At 37.1% G+C, this 22,668-nt stretch overlaps 1 protein-coding gene across 1 annotated transcript in view; it reads right to left on the bottom strand.

Annotated features, from left to right (window-relative positions):
• The window catches only part of LOC132300477 (probable magnesium transporter NIPA4), a 30,217-nt gene extending 12,680 nt beyond the window's left edge, over positions 1 to 17,537 (bottom strand). The window contains exons 1-7 of the mRNA XM_059797570.1: positions 17,009 to 17,537; positions 15,709 to 15,765; positions 6,770 to 6,860; positions 6,534 to 6,694; positions 6,272 to 6,399; positions 6,051 to 6,188; positions 1,411 to 1,503 (exon numbers count right to left, since the gene is read on the bottom strand). Of these exons, the coding sequence (XP_059653553.1) occupies positions 1,411 to 1,503; positions 6,051 to 6,188; positions 6,272 to 6,399; positions 6,534 to 6,694; positions 6,770 to 6,860; positions 15,709 to 15,765; positions 17,009 to 17,174 (834 nt within the window). The 5' untranslated portion in view covers positions 17,175 to 17,537. The remainder of the gene's footprint in view (positions 1 to 1,410; positions 1,504 to 6,050; positions 6,189 to 6,271; positions 6,400 to 6,533; positions 6,695 to 6,769; positions 6,861 to 15,708; positions 15,766 to 17,008) is intronic.
• Between the last annotated feature and the right edge of the window lie 5,131 nt (positions 17,538 to 22,668).

Raw genomic sequence — 22,668 nt, forward strand, 5'->3', positions numbered from 1 at the left:
ATCAGTTCGTAAGTGGGTGTTTCTAGGGTTTGCAAAACTATAAACCTGGTTGTAATATCTATCTCATAGTGGATTTGATCTGTCTGGAATCGGTCTTGTGGTTTTTTCCTGTCAGAGTTTTCCATGTAAAAATTGTATTCTAGCTAGTGTGGTTGCACGATTTACTCCCTCTGTCCCACAAAAAATGTCCATTTTTGGGAATCTAACTTTTTAAGAGTGTAGTTTTTTATGTTTTTTTTTTTATTATAGTGGTAAAGAATGAATTCCAAATATACCCTTCTATGGTGGGTCCACATGCTTTTACAACTTCAAGGCGAGGAGGGTAAATTAGGAATATTTAAAAAATAGTACACTGAATTTTGAATTGGGACAATTATTTTGGGACAGCCAAAAATGGAAAGGTGGACACTTCTTGAGGGACGGAAGGAGTATTTATTTATGCTCACTATACTTAACTGATTCATATTGCTCTTTTGTAAAGTATAATTTTGATAATTTAAAAATCATTTATTGTTAATCTCTTCACCAATCTAAATCTATACTGGGTATAGTGTACTTCAACGTATTAAAGCCTCGGATTACAATCCTAGAATCTATCAAATAGTATAAAATTATTGGAGATAGATGACCATACAACAAATAAAGAACAAAGTGAGTAAAATGAAGACAAACTAGTGGTATACAAAGTGATATGAGAACATCAAATAAGTTAAAAGAGAAATTCTATAGGATAATTATTAGGCCAATTATCTTATACGGAGCAGAGAATGCTGGCAATTAAAAAAGATAAGAATAATACATCTATGCAGATGAAATGGAATGCTAAGATAGATAATGAGTCAACATGTCAGTGAGAAATTAAAAGTGACACCTATTAGTAACTCAGACACAATGATACAAAAGGAATACTAGTTTTTTTTTTTTTTTTTTTGATAAGTAGAATTTCATAGAAGGCGCTCAAGAGGGGTACGCTCCCACAGGAATACACAAAACACCAAAGGCGACAACTAAAGCTTTAAGCTATCCACAAAATCCAAAAGGTCCCCTTAAAGTTTTACAAGTACGCCTGAACCCAAAAAACTAAAGTATGCAGTCTACTGTATTTGAGAGACCAAATAGGAGACTCCTCACCCTCAAATACAGTATGCAGTATACTGTACTAGTTAAAATTGAAGATAAGACACAGAGATAAGCCAAAACCAACATAAAAGAAAGTAATAAGGAAGGATGAATATAATAGGAGGCATAGTTTGTAATAGGATAGAGTGCAAGAAGAGAATTCATGTAGCTGACCACATTCGATTGGGATCAAGGTAAATGACCATGATGATGGTGACGATGATAATATATAGATCGTACATAGTCTCACGCAAGAATGATTCAAATGTTCCTTATCAGTAAAAGAATTACCTTAAACATTATCACACTTGCCAAAATGGTAAAAGATGTAAACATAACATAGTATATGGGAGATACAACAGCTGTGTTGAATGTGTCAAGGGCCTGCATTCAAGATTAAACAACAAAGAACGCAATTAGAATACAGTACCCTTGCAACCATACATGAAAGAAGAACCAAGTATGGTTTAAAAAGACGATCCATGTATCTATATTACATCTGAACCTCAAGTAAAAGAAAGCACAGATCCAATAGCAGAATAGTTGATCCATGTTGCAAAATTTAAAGATTAGTTCAACTGATTCCAGAAATTAGCTACTCCAGGTGGTTATTCACTTCAAGCAAGCTAAAGTTGTCTCACACATTCTGACATCTTTTAAGCTATTTTTGGCAATGCTTCATGGCTGCAAATCAATTATAAAAGATGCTATATGCATCAGTTCAACTCAGCTGTTTTTCTCTAATACCTTCTAATAATTAAATTGTGATAATGTGCAAGGTTCACGTGAAATTGCAAAAAAGTTTGTAATATATGAGAGAAGAAAATGGGTCTCATCTAATATTGACCTAATGAGACTTGGAGAGGAGGGGGGGGTGTGAGTACCAATTTTCTTGGGAAAAGGGACATTGTAGTAAAGGGTTGACATGTTCCATAAACAAAACTCTCGTTAGATCAATAGGGTTTCATCACTCTATTAGATGAATCAACATTATTGAAGATGTGACTAAACATTGAAGACTGAGCCAACTTGTTGGCAAAATGATCCTTCAAGCTTTTATGATCAGAGACATTTTGAGAGTGGCAAGTGACTTATTGGCCTCAAATTTCGAGCTGGTTAGTCATTAGGTAAATTGGCCCTCAGACCTAGGTATTTGGATGAACTCATTTAGGAACCAATTAAGAAGTTTTGACTTGAAAAATAACTGTAGAGTCTGATCTCGTGTTTGAACTGAACCTTGAGACAAGGTGCCATTTCCAGATGCTGGAAGGCAAGAAATGGCGTATCATGTAATCACTGACTCATTCAGGGTCCTAGGGAAGCACTTACAAGGAGAGAACTTTTAAGTGTTTTTCAACGGTAACAACACCTTCGCCGAGTTAAAAGATACGGAACAATCGGAAGTCAAAGAGTGTCGACTAGGCCAATTGAAGGGTCAGCCAGTTGAACAAGAACTAAAGTCGGGACATTGTGAACCAGTAGCTACTCAATCAGTCAAGCTTACATCGAACAGATTGAGTTTTCAACAAATAGTTGCAGATAGATTGAACTAAAATGATGGACAGATACAACGACTGAAATCTTATCGACTGATTGAACTAAGGTTGTAGACCGATCGAGCTTTGTCAAATATAGGCATTGACAAGGTTTTCTATCTCGAGTGGAGTCCTTTTATTAGAAAGCCCATCCGAGCATTCCTAATTTATGAGCATGAGTCTAGAGTTATTCTAATGAGAGATGCTTAAGAAATAATGAAAAGATTTAGAGAGACTAAAAACAACATAAGAGAATTGTTTTTCTCACATAGCCAGAATTTGAGTTAAATATACCTTTTAATTGCTATGTGACTATGTAATGTGAGGAACATACTGGCATACCAGTGTTCTGTAACCACTAAATCATCATCTTGTCGTGGACTACTACTCTTGGAGTCTTTGCTCATGTGAACGAGTGCTAATCAATGAGGAGCCGGTCATAGCTTGCAAATAGTGCGGAAAATTTGCCAGCAATCAGTGGGAAAGAAGGGGAATTGTAAAGAACAGTTCATTGATGTGACAGCAGTAACTTGACTTGTGATTAAGGTGACACTGGGAGTAAGACACACCAAAAAGCTTTATGCCAAACGTAAACAAACGAACGGTGATTCTGGGGTCAATCTGTTACTGACCATAACGTTGTAGTTCCTGTCACAGTGGATTGTTAAATTTTGTGTAAAATCTTGTAGTTATTTCCTGCTAGGGTTTTTCAGATAAAATCATGTTTGCCCTTTATTACTTTTTGTGATTCCAATATTGTGGTTCCTTGATTATAGCATGATTAATTGCTCCTTATTTGATCTGTTGATTATTATGATTGAATTGAATAATTTCAATTCAATTTAGACGACAACTGATTGAAAATTGAATTGGACATAATAACCCCCCTCAAAGTCTAATTTGATCCATCACAAAAATGTCTTTCACAAACTGCTCCACCCTTGAGGGACTCTAATATTCTTTTTATGGGGCTCTGAGCATTTGTTCCACCTGAGAAAAAATACACTCCAAATTTGAAAGGAAAGGAAAGGAAGAGGCCCTGATCATAGTCGTGTTCCTCAACCCCCAATTTTTACAGTATGGTACTGCCAATATAATATCTTAGCTTTGGGGGCTCCCATCTCCCAGAACTCTACCTGTTCTCAGATTCTCTTCCATCTTCCTACAGTCCTGGCTATAGAGTTCCCAAGTGCCCTCCTGCAAGTCTGGCAATCTCTGAAAGGTAAAATGTGCTCACAGACTGCACCACAGATCGGACTACTGCCTATTCTTGTTTATCCAATCTTGCCAACCACAGACACCACCTTGCTCTTGTTCGTCAGAAGATTATCTAATCTTGCAAACCTCAGAAAGCATTTATCTCTAGGTATGAATTTCATTTTCCAAATATTACAACCTTTGTCTTCACTGCAGGGCTGATTAGAGGGCTGCCATCTCATAAGCAGACTTTGTAGCATACTGCATATTTATGGACGGCCCCCAAATCAAAGCATCTTCACATTCTAGATCTCATGACCCGCCCCAACCAGTGTAGACTGGCAGCCCAATTGACATGTGCTCAAAACAAAACTTTGTTAGCTTGTGGCCTCCTACAAACCTTGCACACCAAAGTTAAATTAGCTTCAGTGAAATTCTTCATACCAAGTTTTCTGGTCCTTTGCCATCAAAGGCTTCATAATTAGTCACGATATTTTTTCTAAAATCAAGAGCTCTCCCCTATCTCCACAATAGTTGGACATCAGAAAAGGAAAATAAATAAATAAATAAAACAAAGTACTGATAGTTGACAACCAATTAGTATCCAAATCACTAGCACAATTGTACATTTCCCTCTAACCCACTAAATAATATGTAAAAAGCCCAGGCTGGGACTGATACAATTAAATGGAAGCATGGTAGGTTTTCTTTGAAAGCAGCTTGGAGTTCATGTAGATTTAAAAAACAGGTAATTCAATGGAGTACTCTTTGCTGGGGCCACTGCAGACCTAGAATAGCTGTGGGTGTTACAATTATACTGCATAATAAGAATCTTAGCTATGTGAATCTGTAGAAACATGGTTTAGTTATCACTCCTATCTGTCATAACTGTTTGGCAAATACAGATACTAATGATCATCTATTCTGGGAGTGTAACTATGCTGTTGCAATTTGGCAAGAATTAGCTAGTATTATTCAAATGGATCTGCCCAGTTTCTCCTCTCTTACACAGATGACAGAGTGGTTTCTTCAACATTCAGTTATAAATTCTACAAAATCAAAGGTCCTGTGTTGCCTTGTTTGCTGTCACCATTTGGAAAATTGGGTCTAGTAGAAATTCAGTTCTCCATCATGGAATACAGGATGCTTCTACCTATGCTGCCAGAGTTTGGGATGTGCTTGCATATCTTAAAATTAGACTTGAGGATTTGTTAATCATTTTTAGTTCTTGATGCTGAGTTTTTCATTTTTATTGTTGTTTAGCAGCTATTGGAAATGAGCTTATTCTAGCCGTGTGTTGTAAAAGGGGGAATGCCTCCTTCAGACCTTGTAATGTTATTTTTTCTTTTATAAATTATCCCATTCAGGAAAAATATATATATATATATATGTAAAAAGCCTTTCACTTTGCCATCCACATGTCATTTCTTACAAATTTATCATTGATGCCAGGGCAGAGATAAATTATCAGTAACAAATAGGACACTTAAGTTGACCAATCCCATTTGACTTGAAGACTAGAGTCATACAACTTAAGGTAAATGATAAATCCTTGGGACTACTGTTTGCAAAGTGTAGTTGGCTGCAACGGTATATTCTTTGGAGGGAACGGAATCATAGAATGTATCTAAATGAGCACAGGGATGTTAATATGATTCAGGTATGAGTTGTAGATAATATCAGAGTTAGACGTCGTTTTTTGAAGAAGATTGCTAATACTCGATCTACTTGTTGGCTGCAGTAAAATGGGGCTTACCAAACTGTATTTTTTCTTGAGACTTCTCCATTCTCTTGGTTGGCCTACAGTCTTTTCCTCTACTTAGATGGTAGTACAACCATTGTTTGGTTCTCATCTTCCTTTTGTTTTGCTCAAGGGTCCTCTTCCCAACCTCTAACTATTTTGTTTAAAAAGGTGGGACTTGTTCTTGTGATGTTTTTCCTCTTTGGTCTATTGTTCCATGGGACCTTTTGAAGGCCTTCTCACTTGATGTTTTAACACTTAACAAAAGTAAAATGAAATTACAGAAAAATTCAATTTGACAGTTACTAAAAGATACAAATATATTTGACAAAAGTAAGGACATTATACAAGAAAAGCAAGGACAGCACATCAATTGCATATAAATGACTGATGACTGAAAAGATTAAAAATGAAAGAATAAATAAATAAATGATAAGAAAGAATAGGAAACTCAGTACCTTGTTTAAATAGTTCATTTGTGTGATCACACAAGTAATAACAACAACAGTGAAGATCCATGTTTGAGGGTATGTTAGCTGATTCATTCCCGAGAAAGTTAGCTTCAAAGCAATTCCAAGTGCTTTCACACTCATTACCTGCCCAAGCATAGTTCTTAGGATAAACTATTTATAGGGAAATAACCAGGGAAAGAAAACAAAAATGAAGTGCAAATACATACCGATAAGGAGCCAACTAGTGAACAAACTCCAATATACACCATTATATGCGTCTGGCCGTATTGTGGGATAAAGTGGAATATAAGTATAAACACAGCTATTATCACCAGAACTGCATAAAAGAGAAAAGCTGCAAAAGAGAACTCTGGTCATTAAGTTCGGTAACAAGTTTTATTACCCAAAAAAAGAAGCAAGCAAGAAACATAATATAAAACAGGTAAAAGGAAAGTTAAGTGGATTATTAAACAGGCACTAATACAATACCTGGCTCTGTAGCAAGATCCCAAACTTCTTTCACGGAATCAATCTCACGTTCTTGAGGAGCATGAAGAACAATTGTGGTAGAACCCACAACACACAAAGCACAACCAAGAATCCCAAAAGTATGCAGCCTCTCCCGTAAAATAATGTGTGCAAGCACAGCACTGAAATACAATATCATTATCAGTCATCAAATTGGAGAATCAAAATTAAATATGGTGTGCGACTTTCTGTCATGCCTGATAATAATGCTGAGTGCACCAAGAGGAGTGACCAGAATAGCTGGTGCAAAAGCATAAGCTGCAAAATTAGCAATTTCTCCAACAATCACTGTTACAAAAGCAACCACTCATTAGAATTCACATTCTCAAGGAAAATTATGGACTATAAGTAACACATGTGGTTGGTAAAGGAAACTGAAGTACTTGTCATATAAGTTTCTAGATTTGTCAAACAAGAAGAAGAAAACAGCTACTGATTATAATAACAAGAACAGTGGCAAGAATAACTCAACACCAAGCATTGATTTTTTTTTTTGATAAGTAAAAATAACATTAAAAAAAGGCGTTCAAGAGGGGAACACGTCCCAATTACAAAAGTGGAACCGGAACTAAGGCCCCAAAGAATCCAAAAAAGTAATTAAATCATATGAAGAAGAACAAAAGCTCCTCTTCACATAATTGAAGAGAGAACGAAGAATGTAAAGTTTGACCGTTTCCGTAGGCGACTCTTTTCCTTCGAACATTCTGCTGTTTCTCTCCTTCCAAATGCACCACCATACGCAATGTGGTACAATTCTCCAGAAATCGTGAACGTCTCTTCTCACTCGACAACCTCTCCAAATATGAATCAATTCCTTAGTAGATCGTGGCATAACCCAACACATGCCAAACAACCCAACAATAAGATTCCAACAATCAATCGCCACAGGGCAACGCAAAAGGAGGTGATTAACGGACTCCTCATCATCCTTGCATAGACAACAGCGATTAACTATACAATTGCCCCTTTTTCTCAAATTATCAATTGTCAGAATCTTTCCCCACACAGCAGTCCAAACAAAGAAAGCCACCCTAATTGGAGCCATAAACCGCCAAATAATTTTCCACGGGAAGTCTCAATTAACAAATTTTGACAAACATAAGAACAAAGATCTAACTTCGAAACGACCATGAGAAGAGGGAACCCAACTTAAAACATCATTATCTCTGCCAACGCCCTCCTGTCGATACAGAAGATCCAAAAAAACATATACCTCGTCCATCTCCCAATCCTGAAAAGAGCGCCGAAAATGCACATCCCATATAATCCCGCTGCTATCAAGCCAATAGCAGTCGACTATGTAGGCGTGTTTATTAACAGCAATACTATGTAATCTTGGAAAAGTACGAGAAAGTGACTGATCCCCACACCAGAGATCTTCCCAAAACCGAATGCAACGTCCGTCATGGAGTTTGAATTTGATATGAGCCGAAAAAACATCCCATCCCTTCCGAATAGCCTTCCACATCCCTACTCCTCCCACTAGGGTAACCGGACGCATAGACCAACCTCCAGCCTCTTCGCCAAACCGACAAGAGACTAACCTGCGTCATGGTCGATGTCTTTCCCTCCCATATCTCCATAACCACTTACCCAAGAGAGCTTAATTGAAAAGAACTAAACGTCTTATACCAAATCCACCTAATTTCACAGGCTTACAAACTTCCTCCCATCTGACAAGGTGGTACTTGAACTCATCGCCCTTACCACCCCAAAGGAAATCCCTTTGAATTTTTTCAATCCTGTCTGCAATGGAACAAGGGATTTGGAACATAGAAAGAAAATAAGTGGGAAGGCTCGACAAGGTGCTCTTGATAAGAGTAACTTTACCCCCTTTTGACGAGTATTGCTTCTTCCAACCTGCTAATCTCTTCGCATACCTGTCAATCACAGAATCCCAACTCCCCACTAAACTTGAAGAGACCCCTAGGGACAAACCCAAATAAGGAATTAGGAATGAGCTCACCTTGCATCCAAGGATTGCAGCTAAAGAGGAAATATCCGGAACATTCCCTACTGGGACAAGCACATTCTTTGCCACATTGACCTTTAGCCCGGAAACTGCCTGAAAACAAGTCAGAACACACCTCAAGTGTCGAAGTTGAGACACATCAGCATCACAGAAAACCAGGGTGTCATCTGCAAAGAGTAAATGGGAAATCTCCATCTGATGGTCTAAATCTCTACCCACTCTGAAACCCTTAACAAAACCAAGGTCCTCTGCCCTACGCATCAGTCTACTTAACCCCTCCATAACAAGAAGAAAAAGGAAAGATGACAAAGGATCACCTTGTCTTATAGCTCTAGAGCAACCAAAGAAACCGGCGGGAGAGCCATTCACAAGAACTGAAAACTTGACAGACGAAAGACAGGTCTCAATCCATTTCCTCCATTTACTTCCAAACCCCATTCTTTGTAACAAACAGAGTAGGAAATTCCAATTCACATGATCATATGCTTTATCAATGTCAAGTTTGCATAGAACTTCAGGAATACCACTCCGCAATCTGGAATCCACACATTCGCCAGCAATAAGAACTGAATCAAGAATTTGTCATCCGCCAACGAAAGCGTTCTGGGAATCCGAAATAATTCCATCCATAACTTCCTTCATCCTTAAAGCGAGCACCTTAGCAATGAGTTTGTAAATGTAGCCCACCAAACTAATAGGACGAAAATCCTTTATATCTGAAGCACCTCCCTTTTTTGGAATAAGGGCAATGAATGAAGCATTAAGCGATTTCTCAAAGACGCCAAAAGAATGAAACTCCTGAAAAGTACCCATTACCTCATTTCTTACAACCGCCCAACTTTCCATCAGAAATCGCATAGTGAAGCCATCAGGTCCCGGAGCTTTGTCCCCATTACAGCTTGAGAGAGCTTTAAGAACTTCTTCTTCAGTGAAAGGATTCTCAATCCTATCTCTATCAAGCTCAGAAATAGCCTCAAAATGGAGACCATCAAGTTTGGGCCTCCAATCTAAAGGCTCTGTGTAAAGCTTTTGATAAAAGGAAGCAATACCGTTACGCACCTCTTCCTCTCTCCACAACTCCTCACCATCCACCCGAATTCTTCCAATATGATTACTCCTCCTATAAGCGTTAGCTAACCGATGGAAGAATTTTGTGTTCCGATCACCTTCCTTTAACCAAAGAGCCCGGGATTTTTGTCGCCACGAGATCTCCTCCATACTAGCGATCTCAGCAAATACCGCCTGACAAGAGGCTCTCCTGGAACGAGGAGATTCCATATCCCTTCCGGCCTCCTCAAGACAATCAATCTCTGAAAATTCAGCAAGTACTCTATTCTTCCTCCATTCCAAATTCCCGAAGACATCCTTGTTCCACTGCTTAAGAGCTAATTCGAGAGCCCTTAACTTCTTTGCAATTGTGAAACTGGGTGAACCTGAAGAAGTGACTCCTTCCCACCAAGAACTGACTTTTCCTTTGAAATCATCCGCACGCAACCACATATTCTCGAATCTAAACGGGAATCTTTGAGAACATAAACCCCCGCAATCCAAAACCAAAGGCACATGGTCAGAAGTGACCCTTTCTAACACCGCTTGAACAACATCCGGGAACTTCTCTTCCCAATCCCCAGAAATTAAAAATCTGTCCAGCCTTGATAGAGTTATTGGATCCCTACCATTGGACCAAGTATAAGCTGCTCCTTCCATTGGTAAATCAACAAGAAGATGCTCATTAATAAAATCAGAAAATTGATCCATTTCCAGAGATCTTCTTCCCCCTGTAGACCTCTCTGACGGGGATCTAACAGCATTGAAATCCCCTCCCAAGCACCAAGGGAAAGACAAAGCTCCTCCCAAAAGATAGGTCGAACATCATCAACAACCGGTCCATAGACTCCGGTAAAAACCCACTTGAAGTTGTCCTCTTCCATCTTAAACATGCAAGATAAAGAGAATCTTCCCATCCATACATCCGTTCGAGTTAACCATCTACTATCCCACATAACTAATATCCCACCCGAAAATCCCATAGCATTCAAAGCCTCCCATTCCACAAACCTTCCTCCCTACAATCTCTTAACCTCCCTGTCAGTAATGGATGCCAACTTGGTTTCTTGTAAGCAAACAAGCTGGGCACCCCACTTCCTTAAAGCTACCTTCACCACCCTTCCCTTATTCGGATCATTAAGACCACGAACATTCCATGAAATGATTCGTAGCTTCATTGTAAACCAGATAAAATAATCTCCCCTCCACCCTTCTTGAGACTCCTGCTCCTGGTTCTTCCCCTTTCCTTCACCACTCCTCCTTTGCCTTCATAGTTGACTTCAGAAATGAGATTCTTTATCTCCTGTACTCCTTTCCAAGATGATAAAGGCTTCGTGTTAATAACTTCTTTGGTCACTGCAACTTCTCTCCCTTCCACAATTGTTTGAAGGATGGATAATGTCCGGACATCATTACCCTGTGAAGAGACTCCCAGAAGCTTACTAGTGACTCCAATATTGTCAACTACCCAATCTTTCCCCATATCAACACCCTGTTCGTCGGGTCGCACCATAGCCAGTGGTGTCTCCTGTTAGATTTCAGAACTCTTCTCCACCCAAGGTGTAATCTCATTGGAGCATACCTGTTGAATAGAACCCAGATCATCAAGCACTTCCTCTTCCAGCTCCTTATCATTTTCATAAAAAGAATCAGATTCTGAAACAAAGTCAGTCCTATCAGTCTCTGTGTGAGGCAAGCAATTAAGACCTTTCAGAGCAACACTTAGTCGAAGCTCTTTAAATAAAGCTACAGCCTCTTCATTGGACAGCTGGAAGTGGAGGTCTCTGCCCACGCATACTGTAATCCCTTCAGATAATTTCTTAACAGCACAATCAGCAATTTTCATCTGCCTAGGAGCCACAGTCTCACTCTCCTTCATACCTTCCGTATTCAACCCAGAATCAGTTCCATCATTCGTGAGAATCAGCTCACTACACTTCTCCAATTCCGGCCCAACACCGGCACTCCTTAGCACACAAGAAGGGGTAGAAGAAGAGGATGGGACATTAAAATTCTGAGGATGTGAAACTGATGACGTACCTAGATCACTGGTAGAGGTCCACTTCTGCTTCTCTTTTCGAGACCATCTAACTCCTTGACGTTTTCTGTTGGGGTCCCGAGACGAAGACCTAACAGTTCTTCCTTTCTGCTGGAAAGTTTTAGAGAGAGATGACGATGAGAAGTCTGCACAACATTGAGAATGGCGAGAACCCAATTCGACAGGACCACCACCAGTCGCTACACCAGAAAATTTCAACCATTTTCTCTTTTCCGGAGAGTTCCAGAAAATTACAGAATTATCTTCAGGCCTCTGAAAGTGACCGACTCCTTTAGAGGTAAGTGAGCTGGGCTTGGGGTTGATAAAAGAAACTAATACACTTTATTTCTGGGCCCCCTTGAGACCTTTCTCTCCATATTACTCCCGTTTGGTCCATAACTTAAAGTGGACTTTGGGCTGGGCTTGTTCTTAAAATAAAGAGGCCCTCGATGAACAGCCTTCTGCAGCTCCTGTGGGCCGGGTTGAACAAGCGGCCCATATGACGATATAGGCCCGTAGCCCATTTCAGTTCCACGACTAAGCCCATTAGAATTCACAGCATTAAAGACTCCATTAAGAACACAATCTTTGCCACGTGTTTGGTATCCGTTAGCGCGGATATTACGAGGGAACATATGGCGATGACTAAGGACTTGATTGGCCCCTCGATGCGCTTCAGGCGCGTGCATAGGCAGACATCTCTTTCCTTCGACGCCATGGTAGATCTGTGCTTTCCGGCGATTTCCTCCATTTGCAACAGCCGGGATATGTGACTCCTCAACGCCATAGTAAGATTTCGGAAGAATACGAGGTGTTATTTCCTCTATTAAGTTGACCCTGTAAGCCACTCGTTAGTCCTCAACAAAAACGTACTCCGGCAACATTTTCCCGACAAAGACATAGAGAAGAATTCGCTGTCCACAAACCGAAACATCCGCCTCAACTCCTCGGAATCCACCACATAAATTCCCAATTGCTTCAAAAAGCTTGTTGCACCAGAGATGGAGGGGTAAACCAAACAGGATCACCCGACGTATGACTCATTCTTTTACAGCAGAACAGCCGGCGGCGAAGTACCAAATATCGATGGATAATAAAGCGTCACCCCATCTTTTCCTTCCTTCGTCCAACACCCTTAAGGCCTCAGCCTCCGAAGGAAACCTGAACAGAAGTAGATCATCAGGTAAAGGAGATACTTTCACCCCACATGAAACCTTCCAAGTTTTCGACGCCCATGCCTCAATCCCTTCAAGACACCCCACGTCTCTGTCAAAGCAACCAACAAGGCATGATCGCAGTACAGATTCGCGCTCCTGAATGCTTTGATGATCAACCCTATAAACCAGATCATTGCCTATAGAGCAGCTTTTGATGAAATAGATCTAACAAACATACCCTTCCTCCTTTCCATCTTGTCCAACACTATAACAAGACAGCTTCCTTTCCTTTTGGTTACCTTCTCCATGCCTCATTGCCTCCTACTGCCTTTTTCAATATTTCATGCCCCATTCCAGATGGAGCAGAAGTTTATTACTTATATTGATAGAGTATACCGTCTTGCAGCACAACAGATTAGGTATACAGCAGCAAGAATATGGCAATGAAGCACTCTGGTGGTGGTGTCAGCAGCAGGGTGGGATTGGGTATTGATTTTATTTTATTAATCTTATTATTGGGAACTTTAATATTGGAAACGAAAAAAAAAATTTATAATCAAGCAGACAAAATGATCTGCTTTTTATGTAGAATACAGGAATAGTCATAGAAATTATTGTTGAAAATCTTATCAAGTTCAAGTTCTATTCATTCCGAACTATTATTATACCCACCCATAGTTAATTTAGATACTAAAGATAGTTTAAACAAAGAGGTATAAATGGTCAATATCCAGTGCGGTCCCCGTTAATTCAGGGGGCTCGGTTTGTGGGGGGCCTACATACAGACCTAATCTTTAGCATTATTTACACAAAGTGGTTGCTCCAAGGATTTGAACCCTCGTTCTCACGCCTGACAGCCCATTTTACAAGTGCACTAAGCAATGGCCCATACATGGAGGTATGTTAGGCATAAACATGTCAGATCATTCTGTTCTATTGTAGACTATTTTATAAACCACTGCACAAACACACACATAATATACATATACTCAATCAAGTAAATCCAGTAAGCTAATCCATTCAACCTCCCATCAAATAGATCTAAAACAAAGATGACTTAGCATGTCTCACTTTGAAGTAGCCCAGTCCTAAATGTACCACAATACTATCCCTAGTATGATTATTTTGAAGAAACAATAGCTCAAGATACCATCCATTTCCTACTCCCGAGAGGCAAACAGCTCAAGCTTAAGCAAAGACGTGAACAATCAGACTTTACCAGTTGAGCTAGCAACAACAAAATTTTGATTTGTAATATATGAAGTTCTATACCAACAAAAAATTAAAGTTTTTGGACAAATATTGAATTCATGGAACAAAAGTAAAATTATTTCACATTTATAAGACAAACATTGCAAAGATATGCTTAAAGGTTTCACTTTAGTTTGTTCATTAAGTGTAATACCTCCATCTGCACTAATTGGCTATCTGAAAAGAGAAATTTCCATAAAAGCTCCTAAAGGTTATGGATCATATTTAAGAACATTTGTTTTATTATCTTTTAAACGCATCACTAGCAACTCTGAAGTACAGCTATACACTGAAATGTTCTTCTTTGCTATAGAAAAATGGCTACACACAGGGTCTATTAATTGAAAAAGCTAGACAATAAAATGTTTCTCTTCTAATAAAAACAAAATTTGATTAAGAACGCAAAAAGGAAAAGCTACTAGAGGATGAGTTCTCCACTGAAATGGAAGATAACAAATATGACAAATGAATTGAATTTTGATTTGAATAGAGATATCAGCCTAGGTAGGCTTTGAATTATGCCAGATCAAAGATATAATTAACCCCATTTCGCTTCCGCTGCCAAAGCAAAGCTGGAACCCAAGATAAGAGAAAAAAGGAAGTAAAAGTTCCCTAATTGAGATCCTTATTTGAGTGATAACCAGGTAGAGTGCATCTATTACACTCACAGAATAGCAAGCATACCAAAGATTAGCACTACCATCACTTCCAGACACATGGAATTCAAAAGAGAAAGTGCAGTCAGATGGAGACTCAGATCCTATTTCAAAAGTGTTGTCCCCTATAGCAGCAAACCAGCCTTCTCTATGTAGGTTTCTTTAATTTCAAATTCAACTATCCCACAACCAATTGGAATATGGGAAGAAAACGGCTGAATTTAGATAAATTTGTTATAACCGATATATTACCACAACACAACCCCAGCGCCCCCCCCCCCCCCCCCCCCCCCCCGGCGGTGCACAAGCGCGCACAATTTTTTTCCTTCTAAAAAGGAACACCTTATGCCTTTATTTTTCCTTCTCGATAAATTTAAGTAAGCCATCTTTGACACAAACAAGTAAATCCGACTTTAAATAGGTTCACTGTTATTGCAACTCTCATTTGATCCGAAATTAACCTATTAAGTAGTTTTAAAATTTTCTTGCTGACTTCAAGAATTTTAAAAAATACCTCACCAATTCGGATGGCTTTTAGCCACATAAAATCCACTCTAATATCCCTATCTCTTCTTTAGAATTCAAGATGTTTTATCAAACGTTCTTACATCTAACTTGTTTGGAAAAGAAAGGTCAACTAAGAAAGTGATAATACATCATTTAATCATGACAGAATTAAGAACTGATAAGTGGGCCTCACTGGCTCCTACGCTATTAAATGTTCCATGCTGCTGTACATGCTATTCTTTTCCTTGTTTGATGCTCTCATAAACTCGCATTATGGTGACTATAAAATACACATAGAAAAACGATCATATGTCACATCCGTATGAAGCTAAACCAATTTAGATATAAAGAAAGAAACCATCTCCAGAGCTCAACTTTCAGCATAAACATCATTTCAACAGATAATGATTTGTTGCAGAGAAAATTCATGCATACTGAACTAGCATCACAAATTCAACAGTTGATCTAATTAACAGATAATTAACAAACAGAATTGTACAAATCTTACTTGTTATCATGCCTGCCCACCACAGTGGCTCATATAAGTATGAGTAGCCTCCAACTCCTGTTAAAATAGTCGATGGAAATTTTGTCAGTGACATTATTAATCATTATAGTAACCTAACATATTTTCTGTAAAACCATACTAAAGTGCACAGCAATCATGGAATCTGCATTCCAAGAAAAGCACAATATTTTTAGATGCTCTGAAAAGGTTACATAATATATTTATACAACCGTTCCATCGTGCTATGCGTGTCATCATTTCCATAGTATGCTTACAATAGACAAGAAGGGAACGAATTCTGCTGCAATACCATTTATTAGCTAAGATCGTTATACTTAAAACAGGAAGCTGGCAAGTAGTTCTGCATTCTTACTTCACATATGCAAAAGCCCCTCTGCTACCATACTCTGCTCAATTCATAAACAGGTCTGCACTTAAGATCTTCTATTTTTACATTCATAGCCAACAAGTAAAATAAATGTAACCAGCTACCAGAAAAGCATAGAAAACCCTGATTGCACAGGTACAATAAGATACCATAGGAACGTAAAGGTAACCCATAAACCATATTTTTGTAAAATAAGATACCATAGTAATATGCAGTTAACCCATTAAGGCATAAGCCACACTTTTGAAGAAATAGCTAGTAGTTACCTGCCAAAAAAAGAGCCAAAAAAAAAAGGAAGTATAAATCTGAAAACAATAAAAAAACATTTGTGATTTTTTTCTTGGTAAAGAAGTCCACAAAACAAACAATTCAAACGGTGTCCTTAAGTCGAGGTTGATCGCGTCCACACACACAAGAGAATGAAAACAATGACGTCACTTCAAAGCCAATACAATGTTCAATGTGTAATAAATGGAAAAGAATCGACAAAATTGATCACTGGTTGAACAGAAATTTTAGAATATGAAATGGTGTCAACTCAGATTTTCCAACCTATTCAGCATAAAGTAAATTATGCATCAAGCTGAAATTTTCCTTAAAGTAAAATCCCAAATAAATGACCCTTGATTCATTTCGTTTCCAATAATCAACTGAGATTTGTATTTATTCATGCTTCAGTGGGTAATAATTGCAACATCTCAACACATCTCAAGAAAACCCAAAAATGAGCAAAGACTACAAAAAATTCAGAACATCAAAAAACACACGATCATTTCAATTTCTCTATATCAACCAATCAAAAACTAAGATATATTGAATTCAGATAACACTATTTCCATAGTTGTATCTGTGTATCTATTTCCTAATTTGAATGCCAGCATTTATAGTTTTCAAGTCAAAAGGAGTCCTTACCAGCCCTAATTCCGGAAGCACCAGCTTTCTTTAAGCCCTTTTTCTTGACGATGAAGCTTGCACCAATAAAGACGCTTGACGACAATGCCAGAACCAAACCCTTGATGTTGTCAGAGGACATGCCCTTGTACGAGTCTCTCCAGCTGTGAGAAACCTCCGCCGCCATTACTGAATTGCCCTAGTTCTCACAGGTCATTGAGCTTGTATAATTGTAACTTCAATTTCATTGATCACAAAGACGAACTGATCAAAAGAAATAACCAGTGGGATCTCACATATTCATATATATATATGTATGTATGTATATATGTGCGAGTATAGAGAGATGTTTGTGTAATCGGGGCTGTATATGAAGCTTGGAAGATCTGCCGGTGCTTGCAGAGAGAGAGAGAGAGAGAGAGGAGAGAGAGAGTTGGTGGCACAGCTGGAACTGAGGTTTCTTGGATAGGTAGATCGGAGAGAAAGGGAGAGAGTGTGTAAACTGGGGTTTTTGATTGTTTTACCAAAATAATGACCACTCCTATCCGACATATTTTGCTTATCTATACACTCATTTTCACTTGTAATTCCATTGTCCATGTTCTGGTTTTTTTGTTTTTCTTTTTTTTTTTTCAATTTCTCCAACAAAATTAAATTACATGAATATTAGAAACACAAATATTATCCCCGATCTAATCGCTACAGCATCAGCTCCCCAAATGGATATGGCAGTGTTCAAGTCCCTGAATAAAAAAATTCAATCTTCAATTCTAATTTGACTTCAATTAAGTACTTCCAAAAGCAAATCAATTATTATTTTAAATTAAATATCTTAACCTTTATTTTTAGAAATAAACACACTCATTCTGTCATTTCTAGAACATGTCCAACATTTGTGTAAAAAAAATTTGGATTATTTATTTTTAACTCCAACAGTTATTTTCTATATTAAGAAAATATGTTAATGTACGTAAAAAGGTTATGTAAAATACAAAACAATTTTATACATTGGTGAATATGTTGCTATATAAAAAGGTTAAGTAAAATGTATAATATTTTTACACATTGGTGACCTAAGAATGTATCTTAACATGGTGCTAAAGATAAAAAATAAAAAATATATATATAATAAATAAATAAATTACACATCATAACTATATATTTTATATAAAAGAGTATGTTAATAAATTGTTAGAGATGCTCTATCAATTAATGCATTTATCTATGAGAAGGCGATATTGGGAAAAAATCCGGATAAAAAATATTTTGATCGGAAACTTCTAAAGGCAGCATCGGCCAACATAGGAGTGAGGCCAATTCCATCCATCTTTTTCCTTCATCCACGTTGGTATGTTGTTGAACTCTTTGATGCAGGCTTGAAACCTTATTTTCTTGAGGTGACACTATTCTCACCATCAGCTTCCCCTTGCAGGAAGTAAGCCGGGTAGGACCGTGTAGAAAAAGTTCAGACCCTGAAAGCAAAACTAATGAATCAAGGGCTTCAGGCTAGCTTCTGAAGTGACTTTTACATTTTCATGTCCAGATTACATTCATATCACTGTTTTGATTTGCCATTATGGTGTTGTAATCTACATTCAAGTACTAAAGAAATACTATCTTGACACTATTTTTAGCATGCAAAATTATAAATAAATAAATATATGTATATATATATATATATATATAATAATAATTATACAAAACACTTCAATGATTTGCATATATGATAGTACAAGTTTGTAAAACATCTTATAGTTACATAATGGCAAAAATCCCCATCTAGGCGGGCCACGACTCGTTCTATGATAGTTTTGGGGAATCGTTTATGTAAATGATGATGGGAATAGAGAATGGTTTTAAACTCGGCGGTTTTAGGCCGAGGGAGAGGAAGGTCGCCCCGCCCTGATTAGGTTATACTACAACTTTACTAAATTTTCTTTACATATTATAATATATTACTAAAATAGGTTAAGTATATATATTTACACTTTTGCATAAGAGGAAACCCTAACCCCTCATTTCATGGTCTTGAGTCTCTTGACTCTTGAGAGAGTCGCGAATGACTGTACGGAATCTACCGACTTGGTCGCCATTCAAGTCACCGGCGTCATTACTCAGTCAGTCACTCGACCTGGTCGTTGTCATTGTCACTCAAGTCGCCATTTTTTTTTTTTTTTTTCCCAAAGGTTAAACAGAGTTACAGTCTTAAGAACTCTTCATTTATGTTCTCATGTCAATACACAGTTACACACACACACACATATATATAGATGTATTGAAAGATCAAACATGGTGACGCATATTTATGTGTGTGTGTGTATATATATATTGTTTGTGTACCAAACTATCTTGTTCTATGTTTTAAGATCTAATTTATGATATGTTCACTTTATATCTAATTCTCGGTTATTCTCTATTAAGCCCTTAAAAGTTACTTTAGATTTGTTTCTTTGTCATTCTCATTTAGATTTTATGATATCATTTAGGATTTGTTGATTATTATTAAAGTTACTATACTTGAGTAACAAGTTCTTCCCAATATGACTGATTGATTGTTACCATCTTTGTCTTTTGACTTTTTTTAAAGTCTTTTATTTATAATCATATTATTGTAAAGCAAGAATACTTGTAAAATAAGTCTTTGTTATTCTTTGTTTACAATTTTTTTCTAACCCACCTATAAATAGAGGTGGGTATTTGTAAATATGATTAAGAGAGTTCATAATAAAAAGTGATGTAGCCTTTTTGTCTCTGTATGTCGTGGATGTAAGCTTTAGTGGCTGAATCACATTATATTCGCGTGTTGTTCTATCTTATTGCTCTCTTCAACTTTTTATATATTTTAATATGGTATTAGAGCAGGTTTATTGTATCATACTCTAAATCATTCTTTCGCTCATTTCATCTTGATTTATTTTCTCTTCATTATCAAAGTGTTAGGAAAAATTTGTTAACTTTTTGCTATCATTTTGCACGTTGCATCATTTCGTGCATTTCTTCTTCATGTCAACTGAATAGTGACATCTTCAAAGGAGCCTCTTCGTGACCATATCATCAGGGGAGCCTCTACACCAAATATCATCCTATATTTTCATCTTGTTATCGTTGCAAAGTTATTTTTTGTATGCTTAAATGCATATTGTTGGCTACATGTCGAGTTTCTGATGAAGTGCTCAGAATCACGTTCTTCACTCTTGCAGACCCTATGTTCACTAGCATATAGCTTCACAAAATCTTTGGAAAGAGATCTGTATCGTGATTTTATATGCAAGCTGGACGTTATTTTCATACACGTCCCACCTTGAGGTGGAATATTAAAGTTAATATATTTGAGTAAAAAGTTTTTTCCAATATAACTGATTGATTGTTACCATATTTGTCTTTTGACTTTCTTTAAAGCTTTTCCTTTATAATCATATTATTGTAAAGAAAAAATATTTGTAAAGCAAGTCTTTGTTACTCTTTATTTACAACTTTTTTCTAAGCCACCTATAAAAAGAGGTGGGTATTTGCAAACACGATTAAGAGAGTTCATAATAAAAAGTAATGTAACCCTTTGGACTTATGTGTCGTGGATGTAAACCCTAATGGCTGAACCATGTTATATTCGCGTGTTGTTCTATCTTATTTCTTTCTTTAACTTTTTATATATTTTAACAATTATGTACACTTTAAATGTGGTTCTTATTTGAAACTTTGAGGTATTTATTTGTCGACTTTGTCCCTTCATTAATTTGATCTATTTATTCAAACCTAGATACTGCTCTATTGTTTGATTGTCAATTTAGAACTATGGAATTCATCAATTAAATTATTTTTTTCCTTATATGCAATTTTTTTTCTTCTTACAATTAAAATGACTAATTATAATTCTGTATTTTGTTTTCTGTGGTTGCTCAATTATATAAGGTCTTTATATTTTTTGTCAATTTAGAACTATGGATTAAATGATAATTTCTTTACATGCAAACTTCTTTTTTTTTTTTTTTTTTTTTAAACAACTAATTTGATGGGTTACAATTCTGCATTTTGCTTTATTTGGTTGCTAAATTGTATAAGTTATATGTGTTTTTTGTGTTGAGGATTTTTCCTTATTTGTTGGCTTTTTTGCTAATCCAAAAAAATTGGATTCAGGGGGAAAAAAAGTTGATTGATTCCTTTTTTATTTATTTATTATCTCTGACATAGTAACTTGAAAAGCAGTCACATGAAGAATTTTAGCCTTAAAGCCTTCACCAGATAGTTTATCTCCAACTACCTCTTTGGCTCCTACTTCACTAAGAACCCCTGATGAGATAATTGTTTCTTCAGAGAGAAAAAGAAAATTGACATTAACAGTTTGGAATGATTTTACGAAGACAACGATTAGTGGTATGCAATATGTGTTTGTAATCAAGGGTGAATTCAGGAATTATCAATGAGATGGGCTAATATTTGTTTGGGTGGGCTAATACTAGTATTATTTTTTCTTTTTCTGGGCTAAAATTGCCTATAATAAATAAATAAATAAATATTTTGAGATAGGCTCAAGCACACCAGAGCTCACACCAAAATCCGCCCTTGTTTGCAATCATTGTATGTTAAGGTTCAAAGCACCTAGTAGTTATGGAATAAGCAGCTTGCGTGACCATGTAAAAAAGGGTAAGAAACAGAAGAAAAATGACGACATAACACAATTTATTTTGCAATTCAATCTTAGAAAGAATAAAGCCACGAGTGAAGCACAAGTGGAATATGGTTCAGGACATGAGCTTGCTTGCATGATCATAGTACATGAGTATCCACTCACCATGGTTAATGTAATGTTTCTGCTTTTTGTCATTATCCATTTTCTAGAATTTTTTATTTTTTGAGGGTATTTTCGTCTTTTCTCGTTTCGCGTGCCGGACACCGTGAGGATGTGCCGGGTGTGTCTAAGAGTTGCATGGGACATTTCCTTGAATTCAGAACTCTCAAAATTATATCGATAGCCATTTTGACATTTTTTTATTTTCGGACCGGAAGGTTTCAGCTGGGACCCGTTATCGGGGCTGTTGTGTAAGGGGGTTGCGTCTCAGGTCCACTACATTTCTTTCATAATTATTTTGTGCATATTTACATTATTGTTGTGGCTTAAATTGTTTGGTTGTAATTTATTATATATGTATATTAAATGAAAAATATAAGGTATTTTTAATTTTTGGTGGGGCCCATCGTTGTTTTCTTTTTAGTGGCCATAAGGCCATTATATGGCCTTTCATTTTCTCTCTCTATGTGATCTCTCTCTCTCTCTCTCTCATTTTCTTTCTCTTTTTCTTTTTCTACAAAGCTTCAAGTTTTGATCTCTCTCTCATCTTTGAGAAATTGCTAGTACCACCTTGGGCATTGTTAGAGAGCTCATCGAGGCCTTCATTTTAATCGGAGCCAATCTCCATTTGGCCAACCTTGGGATTTTTGAAATTAGGGCTTGGATTTGGGAATTTTGGGGCTTTTCTCTAATTAAGAGGTAGGGGTCTCTAATCCATAACTTCTTTGACCTTTTGTGAGTTATTTCTTCATGGTTTGTTATCTAGCATGCTAAATTTGTATTGATTTCCTTTAAAATGACTTAATTATTGTATATGAAGTATGTGATTATGCGTGTTAGTTGATGTTGTATGAAAAAGCATGCTTTAGTGGTAATTTTCTATGCTTATATGAAA

Source organism: Cornus florida, unplaced genomic scaffold (genome assembly GCF_030987335.1).
Source record: "Cornus florida cultivar Cherokee Brave unplaced genomic scaffold, ASM3098733v1 CherokeeBrave_3.0.0_Hap2_Chr03, whole genome shotgun sequence".
NCBI classification, from domain to species: Eukaryota; Viridiplantae; Streptophyta; class Magnoliopsida; order Cornales; family Cornaceae; genus Cornus; species Cornus florida.